The sequence below is a fragment of the Diachasmimorpha longicaudata genome, chromosome 6 (assembly GCF_034640455.1).
Source record: "Diachasmimorpha longicaudata isolate KC_UGA_2023 chromosome 6, iyDiaLong2, whole genome shotgun sequence".
Lineage (NCBI taxonomy): Eukaryota > Metazoa > Arthropoda > Insecta > Hymenoptera > Braconidae > Diachasmimorpha > Diachasmimorpha longicaudata.
This window is the reverse complement of record NC_087230.1, coordinates 7,525,817-7,541,162: the sequence shown is the minus strand read 5'-3', so window position 1 is coordinate 7,541,162 and position 15,346 is coordinate 7,525,817. Positions and strand designations below refer to the sequence as shown.

The 15,346-nt window shown below is 37.2% G+C and overlaps 1 protein-coding gene across 7 annotated transcripts in view; it reads left to right on the top strand.

The window, feature by feature from the left end:
• The window catches only part of LOC135163715 (protein abrupt-like), a 59,571-nt gene extending 45,151 nt beyond the window's left edge, over positions 1–14,420 (top strand). For 4 of the 7 annotated variants that reach the window (XM_064123432.1, XM_064123429.1, XM_064123430.1 and 1 more), the window contains exons 5-8: positions 513–713; positions 806–971; positions 1,222–1,275; positions 8,566–14,420. In XM_064123432.1, coding sequence (XP_063979502.1) covers positions 513–713; positions 806–971; positions 1,222–1,275; positions 8,566–9,545 — 1,401 coding nt within the window. In that variant the 3' untranslated portion in view covers positions 9,546–14,420. Of the gene's footprint in view, positions 1–512; positions 714–805; positions 972–1,221; positions 1,276–1,948; positions 8,311–8,565 lie in introns of those variants that run through there. The other 3 variants (XM_064123434.1, XM_064123435.1, XM_064123433.1) reach the window with 3 other exon arrangements.
• Positions 14,421–15,346: the final 926 nt, after the last annotated feature.

Below are 15,346 nucleotides of genomic sequence, written 5' to 3'. Positions count from 1 at the left end.
AGTTTGGGAAAAAATATTGCGGATTTTATGTATTATTACAAACACTCCGTCACATATTAATGGATTGTTGTTTGTATATTCTTTTAAATCGTGATATTAACAGGGCACAACTGATTACGCAAAAATAAATCTTAAAATACGACGATTACATAAATATAAATGTTAAAATTAGAATTTGATCATAACATTTTCAGGCACCAATTTATATGTTTGAATACAAGATGAGTTTAGAGGAACGTTTTAATAGGCCTTTCCGCTCGCGAACTCTTGATAAAAAGTGAAAAATTTATTAAATTAATTGATTTGTGGCAAAAAATTAAGGCGGAAAATTCAGAAGGGACGTTTTTCCTGAGTATACCAGGCTAGTACGACCTTCCCTTGTGCCACAACCTACTCAGGGAGCCTCATCCCCTAATGAGCACTTCCAAATTTCAATGATCTATCCTTTTAATTATAATAACGAGCTAATTATTGCCGATAAGATGTTAAATAATATTCTCATTTCGAATTAGGGGACGTCAAGGAATCCATGGCACGACAGTACCAGAGATCCAACTGACAGTGGTCTCAGTCCTCCACCCGAGAAAAGATCAAGGAGTTACTCACCCCCAGTTGGTAATCACCACGAGCCCAAAACCGATCTTCAAGAGTCACTACTCGGCCAGGCACTTGAGGGCGGGCCCACGATACATACTCCAGCAAATAATATTCAGGTAATAATTTCAATAAAGAATTGTTACAACAGGAAAATGAGATTAATGCGATTGATTTTCAATAAAAATTCGTAATCAATAATTTATCACAGGCACAATCAACCGGCGAAGACTCAAATTCCATGTCCGACAACGACGAGGAGATGTCAAACAACGATAGTATTTTAAATTCAGTGAAGACCGAGCCAAATGACATACTCAATGACTCAATGGAACACCATCGTAACTCCTTCCCAGCAGCACTCCTAGGTCTTCAGGGTGAGTGATGAATTCGCTATTATCACATTTCAATCTGGGAATTTAAGGCGGATATAAAAAATTTTGTTGTTACCTCTTTCGTAGAGCAAATTAAGAGCTGTCTAAGAGGTAATAACAACAATTTTATTATCTTCCTACATTCCACGATATTCCTAGTAATTTCAGTTGAAAGGACTCGAACCGTTTTATCCCTGCACTACTGCGTTCTCTTCCCCTCAAACTTGATAAACTTACAAACACAATTTCGCAGGATTGATGCCAGGCCCCTCTGGAATTCACGCAGCGAATCAGGATCCAAATTACGGTAAGTCCTCCAATCACACCTAAAATTTCATTCTTAATTTACAAAAAAGCAAACAAGATCAATAAAAAAAACCCAGAGGCAATAAAAAAAAAAATCGATAATTCCATTGAACGATCGTAGTCCCAAACTAGTAATTTTCCCTGTCGTTCCTACGACTCTGATTCTCTCGTTGTTTGCGCTGAATGCATGGAACTCTCGTACCTCTCATAAATTACCAAAAAGTTCCCCTCCCCTCCTCGCCTTCACACCAATTTATCACGATAACAAAACTCCACTGAATAACCAAGGAAAAAAAAAGCCTAAACAAAAAAGTAAACTAAAATTAATAGAAAGAAAAGGGTGAGTAAAAAATCGCGTTTGGATTGTTGACTAACTTAACCATTCACACCCAAGCGAAATTCTGCCTTGAAAAATCAAAATAAGATAGAGAGGCGAAGACAATAAGTGAGTGACAAGGAAGACCCTAGAGGGAATTGCGGAATTGGCTCAGACATCATTGAAGATATTCCATTAAAGACACAAAATCCCACTCGAAAAACCTATCGAGGATAAAAACTATAAAAAAAAAAGAATTGGTTAATATAAAAAAATGTGATGAAAAGTGAGGGCTAGTGTGTAAGGGATTGAGATTCAGAGGTGACCAAAGTGGACTGAAATTGGCTGGTGGTTCCAGGGCGGTGGCAGCCCTCTGATGATGGTGGAACGAGTGGCTGGCAACCCGGTGGCTCATCAACGCGAAACGACAGTGTCACTCGTGGATGTAGCATCAACAAGCAATTCACCGATGAGATCACCATTCAGCAACATTCACGAAATGATAAGCGTCTTACCACCAGCCAGTCGTCATCCTCATCATCAGCCCAGCAGTTACTCAACACGTTAAATCCCATGAGCCTGAACAGCGATCAATTATCGGTGATGCATCAAAAATTGCAGAATAATCTTCAGAGTTTACAAGTTACATCGAGTGCTAAATATCTCCAATCCTGTGATGCCTTTCAGCATCATCAAAGCGCTGATTTAACACTAACTGGCAAACCAAAGTGTCCAGAGTGTGGGAAAATCTACTCAAATAATTCAAATCTCAAGCAGCATATTGTCAATGTTCATACAGTACAGACGCAGTATCTTGCCTGTCACATATGCCACAAGCCATTCAAAACAAAGCAGTATCTCCAGATACACTTATTGTCAATGCATAATATAAGAAAACGAAAGAAATATCCGGTATATCAGGGCCCTGGTGGTACGCCTGCGCATCATGATCAGAGACTGACGACAAGTGCGCAGATGAATTTACCACAGCATCAGTATGGAAGTGTTGAAGGGTGGAGCGATGACAAAAATTGATTAGAATTTTTTTTGCAATAATTGAGGGTGAAATAAGATCCCTCAACAAGACTTATGCATTATCCTATGTGCATTTAACTTAGGTAGAGTCCAGTCTCTCTTCCACAAAGAATTCTCTCTTCAATTATTTTTAATAAAATACTAATTCAGGGACGAACATTAGTGAAAATACTTGGCTACGGGAATTGCGCTGGAGATTAAATCGATATAATTAGTCTTCGGCATGAAAGTTCCATTTCTACTCAGAAAGAACATGAGACTTTTATTTCACCTCCGAGTTTTATATACCTGGCAGTTACGAAAGGGGCAATCGATACTCTATGAGCATTAACCCTGCAAACAAAAAAAAAAAGCCTTTTGCGTTTCTCAGTTGTATTACGTTCCTCTTTTTTCGGAGGGACCCTGGGCAAAACAAACCCTAGCGGCTTATCCAATTTCACTGTTTCCACGAATCTCTTCCATCTATCCCGTGCAACTCAACCCCAAAACTCGATTCTCGTCGGACGGTAATGGAAGCACAGACGCCCATTTCCCCCCTTCCCGTTCATCCCATCCCTTCAACCCCAGTCCTGACCGTCTGTCTCTTTTCTTCAAGCCCAGAGCACTTATCTGACCCACACAATTACCCAGACCTCTTGCCCTCCATCTCTCTCTCTTATTCTCTATTTATTTTTTCAAAGTTGATGGTTTTTTTTCTTTGCACAATTTTCGTGCAGATTTCGCTTCAAGTTAAGTGGACCCTCCCCTCCTTTCATTTTTCCTTATTTCAACCATCTTTTTTTTTCGGAAACGTTCAATGAGAAAAACGTGACTTTGGATCAGGTCGAGAGGGTGCGCCAGATTAGGAACCATCTATCACTCTGGGATAGGATCGTGATAAGGCGGGACTTTGGTTATACCCTTGCGATTCTCATCGATCTGGCTACACCCCCTTAACTCCACTCGATTTCTCCCCCTTCCCAGCCCCTATTTTTCCATTCTCAACATTTATTCGAATTTCACAAAAGTAAGGAAAAAGTACGCGGCCTTAGGTGAAGGTAAATATTATATGAAAAATAATATTGGCGTGCCTCGAGACACGTGCAAATACCACCTGTTATGAGAGCTTGATGAAAAGAGGGTGGAAGAGAAAACTGAAAATCTGGGAATCCCAATGGCTGACATCATTTGTATTGCGCAGATAGGGGAGGGGATTCTAGGGGGTTGTCTGCCAGCCGTGTCCAAATTTAACGGATGCAGCGTGGAAAATCCTGCTCCCACGAAAAAAGATTGATTAAGCCTCGTCTCCCTTTCCTCCCTCGAGTGACTCCCCATGGGGTTGTGCCTAACCCATATTAAAAACGTGACCAGACACAGAAGATGATTCGTAATGGTTCCCCTTGCATTTCAATGGGTGGAAAACTCGGAATTTTCATTTTATTTGTTTACGATATTTTTTGATAAAATCAGAATTGATTGTGAAACGAAAAAAAAAACGGAATTTCTTGGGGAGATGGAAAACCATTGGCGTTTGACCGGGTGATTAGCAGTAGTTTAAGAGAGAGACTCGAATTCTCGTCAGGGGAAAAAGTCATCATTTCACATTTCACTCGAAATTTTATAGAATTCCAAAGTTTCGTAAACAGTTTCACCCTCTCGTTAGCCTCAGGATAATGGGGGAATTTCATAAAAATTCTAGTACAACTTCATCGAATTCCAAACTACACTGGGAGTTTCATTCAAAATTTTCAACCGTCTAGGACTTCCCTCTCAGAACTTCGGGTGAAGTAAACGTAGAATGAAGTAAAAACTTATTGAAGAGAGAATACAGAGAATATCTCCAGAGGGTTCCTCAAGACATCGATCGATCCTCCAGCAATTTTGCGGACATGTTCACATTGATCTGGCGCTCCCCCTTTTGCCACCTCTATTCGGCCATCCCATCATCCCCCCAGCTCCTCAGGCTTTTTCGGTGAGATAACCCGCCCATCTGCCACCTACCCACCCAACACGTCCTACAAACTTTCCTCCAGCCCTCATCCCTTCCGCCGTTTCTGAGTTATCCCCGCTCCCTTTTTCTCCTAACTCTCTCCTTCCAACTTATTTTTTCTCGCTTTCCTCTTTCTTTCTTCTCCTCTTTTTATCCGTACAAAACTACTCAACTGGTCATCAACGGGCGTGGCGCGACTTCGACTTTATCTTGAAGCATTAACGTCACTCAAACACTTTTCGTTCTACTTCATACTCTGTTCATAAATCTTGGGTGACAACTTCTCGGCACATGTATGCACCCATTTATCTGAAATACAGTTTCCCTTACTGTCTGATTAAATTGAGTCATCAAAAAGTTTAATTCAGGAGGAATGTGGTAAAATTGGATGTTTAAATGCAGATTCAGGGACTCACTAATTTCTAAATGAAAGGCGACAGGGAAATTTTCCTTTAAATTTCTTTTTTGTATAGTAAAACGTGAGTTGCAAAGAAGGTCTTATTGGAAAATTGATTATTTTCCTTTCCTTACAGGGTATTTACACGTACCTTATGCTGAGCAAAATGCACTTACCTCCCTTCATCACCTCTCCCCGATTACTATTCACCCTAGATCCCTCAGAAGAATATTGAGCACAATTTTATACATTCTATAACACCGGACATGACTAGCCTAACAATAGTATCTGCAACCAAAGGGTCGGTTAATATTCTTCGATCGATTCTCTAATTCACCTCAGCCAATCAGACAGCACTTTTGGGCTCTTCACTTTTACTAGAATGAGACAGAGTGTGGAATCGCTGCAGGGGGCGGGAAGGGTCTATCACGGTATCTGTGCTGGGCAACTTACAGGGGGAAGGGGGGGGGGTACTAATGGACTCTGTGCGCAATCATCACCCCACGAGAATCGTAATTTTCCAGACCAGACAATATTCCCTTTATCCTGGCCAAACTTCACATTTGTTAGCTTCTACTTTTTTCTATCATATACCTGACAAATGCACTTTTTGAAATGGTTCAGTGTTTCTAAAGCGATTTTTTACCGCATGGCGGGTGGAAAGTTAACGAATGTACTTTACTTTCACTCCCTTTTGAAATAGTGAATTTGACAGATACCAGGAGAAACAAAATGTGTTACACGTGTGCGAACAAGTCTGTCTTTACGCATTAGTGAGCCAATGTACTATTTTTTCACCTACATTGTAATATACTATTATTAAGCCCAATATGCTAGTCATAAGACACAAGTACTGGGGGTTGAATTTGAAAAATGAAACTTGATGTTCTTCAAGTGGAAGGTGGACCCGAGAGATTCGTAGAAAAGATAGTGACAACGAGGCGTATAAGGGGTGTCGATCAATACACGAAGCTTCTTACGTAGTTTGCCCAGTAGGCTTTCTCCCACTCCTTTCCGAACTATATATCTTGGTGTCCATAAAAGACGCAGGGCTGTCAATATTACAGCCCCCAGGATTAAAAAAATTTAAAAAATGGATGAAGACCAAAAGAAATGAACCATCTGACTGCGACAAGTGCTACAATAATCAGGCGAAATAGACTAAAATGTCACAACGGAAATCACAATTTTTTTTTTAATTATAAAAAAAACACCATCCTACAACCGGGCATGCCCTGAGAGTACGAGAGTAGTGTGTGTCCTTGAATGTGTGTGCAAATGATAATTGATTTAATTTAAACCACAAATATGAGAAAAAAAACAAAACAAATTGACGAATGAATGGCGAAAAAAACTAGAGAAACAGAGTGGTGGGAAGTGATTAGATTGAATGAAATTGATGGGCACGTCCTGGTTGTAGGGACAGTGATGACTAAACGCGAGGATGTCATGGCTGGTGAGAATCCCATACCGAATCCAACACAGGCTGTGGACAATTTCGCTAGGCTCTACACATCGCTACGTCCCGATGATTCTCGACCCTTGTGTCGTTACTGTGGTAGAAGTTATTCATCACCGAGTAATCTACGACAGCATGTTAAAAATGTACACTCGCAGTGGCCACCACAAGACACATGGCCGCAGTGTAATGTCTGTGGAAAGCGTTGTAAAACGAAACATTATCTGATTAATCATCAATTGCAGGCCCACGGAATACATCAGCGACCGAATATGAACAATCCGAATAATCATCACCATTAATTCAATGCCTTGTGATGCCCAATCACTGAATAATAAATTACAAAACAGACAGAAAATAAATCCACATCACAATCTTTTATTTTTTCAAACGAGAGAGAATGAGAATACGTTGAGATGAGACAATTTATCGTAAAAAAAGTTGATGATAATTTTTTTTTTTGGGAGAAACGAAAAATATATTATTGTAATAATTGTTGCTATAAAAGTGAAGGAAACGGAATTATTATGGATAAGTGCGTGGCCAAGAAGCAGTGGTAACAGGTTTTCATGTGGTGGTGGTTGCAGATGACGGGCATAAAGATGGAGAGGGTGCGGCTTACCACCACCACCAACGGGAGCCAGGGACAATAGTCAAAGAGGAGTACTTGGATCATGATGTTGCTGATTTCAATGGTCCTCCAGTGTCGGACGATTCCAAAACATACCCTGAGAATGATGGTAATGGTGACAATAGGAGTAATTTTCATGCACCACGGTATGGTTACACATGCCCAATATGCAATCGTGTGATTGCCAATATCGGTGATATGAGAGAACATCTGGATCGTCATTATCCGAGAGATTCACCAATTTGTCCGATATTGTCGTGTCGTAAGAACTTTCTACATCCAAACAGTGTTAGAAATCATATGAGAATTAAGCATGGAGCTAAGTGGAAGGAGATTAAGGCACTCAGGTGGACATATGTGTAATTATAACGTTTAGAATTGTTTTTTCTTGTAACGATGCATTGGAAAAAGGTGATGTCAATATGTGAGAAGTTTTTGTAAGACGCACATGTACAGCCAAAGTTGAATTATTATTATATTTTCGGCGTCACTCTGTACATAGTAACAATTACGCCATCAGTATTTATGTTTGAATCCAAGTCGTGTAGAGAGATAAGATGCAGGCGATCGATACATCAGATGCATTTCTTTGGATTAAGTGATTAAGTGCATAGATTTAATAACAATAAAAACATTGAGAAAATGAAGATGTTACTCCTAGCTGAGTAAATCAGCCTTAATCAGATAGATTTACCAAGTGAATGGGAAAGGAGTGCAACATTGGTGTTTACTTGGAGAATGCATTTGTTTCTAGCTTTATTTTCTATGATTTACGATTGAAACAAAAGATGTATAGTCGTAGTAGCGCTCAGGCTTATTTTTATACAGTTCCCATACGACGGAAAAAAAAAAACAGTCAGGAGATGTGGCGAGATGGTGCAGACACTTTGACACTCGATTTTAACAGACTCAATGGTACTAGTCTCATGATAGATCAAATACGAGGTAGAATTATCCGAAACGTTTACGTTATTCTAATTAGATAACTTCCACTGAGAGCATCTTCCTTCCCGTTGTTCTGTTTCTTAAATCGAGTGCCAAAGTAGCTTCATAATATTTTAGAAATCAAGAACAAAAGTCTAAACACAGAGGTAGATTATTATTTATAGATTGTAAAGAATACGAAAATCTATATATAAACATTTGCAAGATGATGAGAATGAGATGTGACTTTACAGTCTAAGTGAAAAGCTTTGTATAATAAAAGAATTCGAGTGAAGTTTAATAAATTGCGTTTTCACTATCTCCTTTGTTTCAAATTTACGAAGGAGGACTTTTTTATTTTCAGGGATCCATCTCTAATTTTTAACAGTTTGCCCTCACCTTTCATTGCTATACTTAACTGATAATCAGGGCCATTAAAAAAAAATCCAGTTGAGTCCATAATATACTATAACGCTTTATCTTTCTGTTCCACCAACTGTTTTATCCTAAAATCTTGAACTTCATATAAAATTAACTAAGCAAAAACAATTATTTTCCAGTCGCAAGACGAGGCATTGACATGATGCGAGTACGAGCGACGGACCCTCGACCTTGTCCAAAATGCGGCAAGATATACCGTTCAGCTCACACACTTCGTACACACTTGGAGGACAAACACACAATCTGCCCTGGCTACAGATGTGTACTGTGTGGTACAGTAGCAAAATCTAGGAATTCCCTTCACTCGCACATGTCTCGTCAGCACCGTGGTATAAGCACAAAGGATTTGCCAGTGTTACCAATGCCAAGTCCCTTTGATCCCAATTTAGCGTCCAGATTGCTGGCAAAAGCAGGTGTCAAAGTAAGTCCAGCTGAGTTGAAAGCAAGAGCAAGTCCCACGGGTCCCAGGAGAAATGACATGAGATTAGAAATGCCAAGAGGCGCACCATCAGAAGCCGGCAGCTCTGTCTGCGGTGGAGATGATCCTGAGGATCTAACTTTACCCCTCAGCCTGAGGTATGGCTCACCAACGCCCAATAATAACACGGTTATCACAAAAATCTCCCACAATAAGGCTGTTGCCGCGAAATCACTTGAATCAATGATGCATGGACACAGTCGTGAGCCCAATACAGCGCCGATGCACGCCAGTGGTCATTTACCGATGCATCATGGCCATCATAACAGTGCACTTGGTTCATCAGCCCTTCTGGATACCTATTTACAACTGATTGCTGAGAGCTCTCCGTTGGCTGCACTCGGTCTGAGTCCTGAGCAGGCAGCTGCTGCTGCTGTTCAGGCTGCCAAAATGGCACAGATGAATGCTCATGAAAAATTTGGAGGGAGGGGAATGGAGGATTATCCCATGATTGGGCGGGATGAGGGGCGGAGTATTGGACTTGTACATGAAGATCGAACTGAGCACCATGATAGAAGCATTGGCAACAATGATAAGCATGAGGAGGAGGCAGAATCGTCCAACGGCGAAGAGGATGACTTCAGTGAGAATGAAGAGCCTGAAGCTGTACCGGCTGAGTAAATTTTAAGTTTTGCCTTTTTAACGGTGATTTTACATTTTTCATTTGCGGTCTAATTTTCAATTTGTTAATGCGAAAGATGCCTCAAATCATTATTTGCGTTATAACATGGAACGTTGACAGAATCCATCCACTACCTCATATATAGTCTATATTTTCACAATTTAACGATGAACAATTGAGTTTTGATGCGAAATTAATGGAAGTAAGATCTCCAAATTTGTAAAGTACTTGTTTAATTTTTTTCGACAAATTGATACCGTCTCGATATGAGACGGTAGAGTTATCACAATAGTTAAAGATGTCCCTGAAAACTATTCCATCCGACTACCTCAGTGCACATAATAGAGCCATAGGAACTACATATAGATAATAGAAGCGTTTTTTTTTGTTTATGATGATGATTGTGAGGATGCAATGTTGATTAGAGAGAGAAAGAGAGCGAGAGAAAGGAGTTTTTACGTTTATTGAGTGGCGATAGATAAACGGGTTTGGGACCGTCCTTTTTGGAAGCCTCGTGACTTAAATTTTTTTTTGACAGAATACACAACGGGGTCTCAGGGTGAGAGATGAGGGCTGATTTTGTTGAGGAAAGTTACTCGTAGGATTTATTTTTGATCATTTTTTTTCTTTCATTTTCATGATTTTCGCCTTTCAAACCACTGTGTTAAGAAATACATTTATTAGACATGAATGGTGAAACGATAAATAGTAAGAGGAAAGGGAATAGGAGAAAGAAAAACTAGATTTGTTGGAATTTTGATGTAGCACAGCACACGCGTATTTGGGACGTGTATTTTCTTCATAAATTCATTGTTTATACCAGTGAGGTTTATTCTATTCAATACGTGAAGCCGATTAGGGTTTTCCCCAGAATTTTGTTAGGTGTAAGGAAGGCGTGAACTGTACTGAAAAATCATAGAATTGATTATTACGTGTCACTACTTCACAGCCTGTTAATCAGATGCATTATTCATGATTTTAATTTTAACAGCCCGTTCGGCTTTTACGTGGCTCAAATATTTTTAGTTAACTCATTTTTTATTAATCATTTTAATAAAAACAAATTTTTTTTATCGAAACAAAATGTCCATCGGGAGGATCAGGCGAACACGTGAATACTCTTGCCATAAACCATTATTTTCGCGCTCACCGTCGAGTTTAGGAAGAGAATAACAACATGTTAACTGGCAAAATAGAATGGACGATTAAATTCAATGGCAATACACGCGAAATGTGTCTGTGTTGCGTGACTGGGAGAAAACATCAGGAGGATGTTAAACAAGAGAATAATAAAGAGAAAAAAAACAGGTGGGATAAACATAGTCTAAAGGTAGACATAAGTTGTATACAATACTCCAAGTATACTAATGGTAGATTTTAAGAGCATAGTATCAATAACGAACAGGGAATGACGCGTAGAGATGTGTTTTTTTTTTCGTGTTAAAAAACAAGTTGAACGAGTGAATTTCATTATTGAAAATTATAATTAGCCCAGGCTGTGGACTAAATTGTTTTCTATTATTTAAAATTCATTTCGGTTCGATGAATCATCATGCTAAGTATACGAATGATAAATAAATTTGGTGTTGATCCGTATACGATTTGTGGTAACATCGAAATACGATTAGTGACTAGAATGAAATTATAAAGAAATTTGATGAAAAAAAATTGAATATTAGTACAAAGAAATTTTCAATGCTAGTGGTTTTTCCTTTTCGATTGAGAGGCTACTCTTATTCCACAGCGGGCTAGGGTACTTATTTAAGAACGAAATGAATGAAACATACTTCATTATCGAAAGATCCAGGTCTAATCGGTACAAAGATACCAATTCTTGCCTTGAAGCTCTCTATTATCTATTTTATATGTGAATGAAATGATGAAATTAACGGAAGTTTTACAAGTGACGAAATAAAATTTCCAAAGTACAAATTTTCATGCAACTAATCGAGGATGTAGCGATTATCAGCAATAGAATTTTACATCCGAACATACACGACTAACAATATAACTGAATGAATATCTAGAAGAATTATCGTTCTGTGCCATAGTAACTTTCAAAGCAGAAGGAAGTAATCAATCGCCGTAAAATAAAAATTTTAGGCTGAGTCAGAGACAAAGCAGAAAATATCAAATTTCAAACGAGTTATGGACAACACATCAGTGAAGATAGATTAAACAAATGCCCAGTAAAAGAATGCGAGAAGAGACTTGGTGATATTTTGAATGATTTTCTCAATAATGATGAATGTTTTTATTTAATAATTAATAGCCATAACGAAGCGACATGTAATAGATCAAAGAAATAAGATAATTTCTTTGATTGCTTCTGAAAAGTGACAAAGATTCGAGTCAAGTCCCCATTTTTATTCTCCAACAATGAATAGATTTTATTTCACTCATTTTTAAACAGATAGACGAAGGAAAATAAATGAACAGATATATATGTATAGGTATATATATACACAGATTTTTACAGACAATGGATGAAAAACTAGATTCATATTTTCTACTGAAGTGGCAAATAATTGTAATAGTTATTAATTCGCAATGGACTTTGTCACTAGAATCGTTAATAGATAAAATGATGAATATGAAGAAAAATTATTGAACAATCAATCTCATCTTATCAATCCGTTATAGTCCGCAATAGTCATTTTGTTTTGCAATTAAAAATAGTGAACAGACAACCAATTACAGTATTGCAATAGTTTAAATATATTATTGTACGTTCAGTTGTTAATATTACGTTTTATCAATCGATGTGGAGGGAATTCTGCTCATTATGCAATAGATTCCTTAGAGTCATCCAGTGAATTAGACTTTGACAATAAATAAAACGTTGATTTCGATGAGTTTTGAAGATTCTCCATATTGTTGTTGATAACGTTAATGTTTCAACCGTCGTCTCAGGTACTTATCAGAATCATTTATGATGAAGAATGCATTGATCATAAATGTTAAAAATGGACGAACAAACTCAGGTAAACTCAAGCAGACAGGCCGTGATATATTATAAATACTGATAGATTTTTTTTTCATTATGTCTCAATTTGATTGTTCCCATTAATTTATAATGAAGTTTTGCATACCTACCAATGAAGTAAAAGAAATAGGTTGATGGAAGTTAATGAAAGAGAAAGAGAAAAATATGAATATATTATATATTGCCATAGCTACCTCCGTAATGATAAATAATCATCAGTCTTTTTGCGTATCCAAATTACTGTAAAATAAACCACTGAACGAATGCCCTAACATAGGATATATAAAAAACATTAAATATCAGATGTCTATGCATTTTTTGTTCTTGTTTATTTTTTTTTTACTTATTAATACTTACAGAAAAATATTGCAAGATTCTACCTACTTCCACTGCATAGATTTTAAGAAGTGTACTATTGCGAAACGATCGAGTGATGCAATTTTTCAAATCCCCGATACCTCGTGAATTTAATGTCAATATGGACTAATAATGCCGCTCATTTATTATTATTTAAGCAACAATAAGACTCCAATAAATACAAGATTGTAATTCCTTCACTGCCAATTGTCACTCGTTCGTTTCGTGATCAGAGTGCTGATTATTCCAAATCGACAATGCAATACAATGTACTTACAGTCACATGAACAATTTTTTTTATGAACCGAGTGCGACAGAACTGTTTGAATGACTGGAGAAAAGTAATATGTGAAAAATTTAATTGTAATGTTGAGGGGTAAATTTGCAGGTGCGAGACAGCACTGAAAAAAAAATATAAATAAGCTCCAATGTCTCATTTGAGTGGGGATAATTGTTCGCATAATACGTGTATGTACATAAATTATAGTAATATCTGCGGATAAACTTACATGATTTCGTGATATTTACACAGAAAAAAAAGAAACATAATCAGGGACGCGTAAGGAGGTTTTGTTTTTCGAAAGGAATAGAGTGCTTGGGAAATTAATTTTTCTCTGGGAAAGAAGAGTTAAGCAAACATTTTTTTTCTCATTAGAAATATGGAATGTGCAATGATACTGGAGAGAAGAATTTAGATATGAACAAAAAGAAAAAATTAGTGATTGTGAAGTGGCGATCATTGAACGTGTCCTAAGCGATTAAAATAGCCAACAATTTTGAAAAACATTGTAAAAAATACGTTGGATTGTACGCAAATTTAAGAACTACTTTAATATCTAAGGTGCTTCATTATTAAGTATTTGTTACGTTGCGTCTAATTTTTTTTTCTTTGCCATTTTTTTTAATTATATAATTTTTTTTCCAATAAGTATGAAAATAATTTGTTTTATTCATTTCTTTATTAACCAATCAGTCATACTATAATAGAGTTATTTAAGGTCAATCATTATTTGTTTTTATTTGATATCCTGGGGCGTTTACGTGTTACTTTTGTTGGGCTCGTAATTTTATTTCATGATCACGAACGATCAGTGAACGAGAAAGAACTGAAATCATTATTTCTTTCACTGCTGAATTAGCACGACTATTACTTTGATTTTTGTCCGTTCTCATTTGCGCTAGCAGCCTACTTGTACATAATTTCACACTTTGTTCTATTTATCTATGCGCAAACACATACGCTTCTCATCTCCAACTATTTTCATTTCAGTTTCAATGTTTTTTACGTGTCTTCCTCGAAGTACTAAATTGCTACCAGTTATTTTTTGCCACTTTCTTAATGTGTAAGCCATTCAACTTGCCAATATTATATCAAATAAACGCGTTGGAAAATTATTTTTCTATTTAGTTGATTTTTTTTCTTTTATTTCAGGATGTATTAATTTATTCTTTTCAGTTGTATATTACTGTTGAATTGAAACACGTGATTTTGAGAGAAAATTTACAGAGAACAGATCCGTAGCTGAAGAAATTCTTTCCGAAAAAAAAAACAGTTTTTCTGTTCTCCCAAAATCACCAATTAACGGAATTATTTTCCCATTTTTTCTGCCGATTTAACGGTAAGTTTTTCTTTTTGTTCTGTAGACTAATGAATGGGCGAAAAATAATCCAAGTAGATCAGTATTTTTAACTGAAAGGAGCGTCCCCAGTGAAAGCAGAACAAGTAGAACGACTAATACATAATATTTAGAGATAAATGAGAATCTAGTATTAAGGGTTGCCTATTGTTAGAAGCCGATAATGATTATATACAGGCGAAAATAAAAAAAATGCACGTACATTGAACTGATATCCGCGCGTAGATAATGCATTAGAACTGTTGCAAATTATTGTATTGAACTAGGTTGTTTGATTGTGGTCTTGTTTACAGACTGGAATAGTAAATTTCAATAGATTTTGCTACTGTCGAATCAGGAAGCTCGTGGGATTGCGGGGCTTGGTGCCTTCTAGCAGCCTGTTTTGTACGTGAAAATTAGCACCAACATTTTTTCACATTGATCAACACAAAGAACAAGTACAAAAACAGGTGAAACACAGTTCCTATTTCGCTCCCCCACAATTATCTTAAGAAATTGACTATACACTTTACTATATTGACGAATAAAATTAATAAAAATTGAAGGAAATAAAACCTATAAGATATATATGTATACAAAAATTGTAAGATTATGCCCTGCCGAGTATACAATAAATAATAAATATTAAGTCATAATCAGTCATAGACGAAACTATGAAACTATTTTTTGGTCGTCAATTATTTCGCATCCTTCAAATGCCAAATCAAGTTACGAGACGCAAAAAAACACAATGAACCCGTTGGGTATCTCTCACACAAAATGCACATTCCTAATGGTCTCTAACGCCCATCAATCCCGCGCTCAACTGCTCTCAATTCAA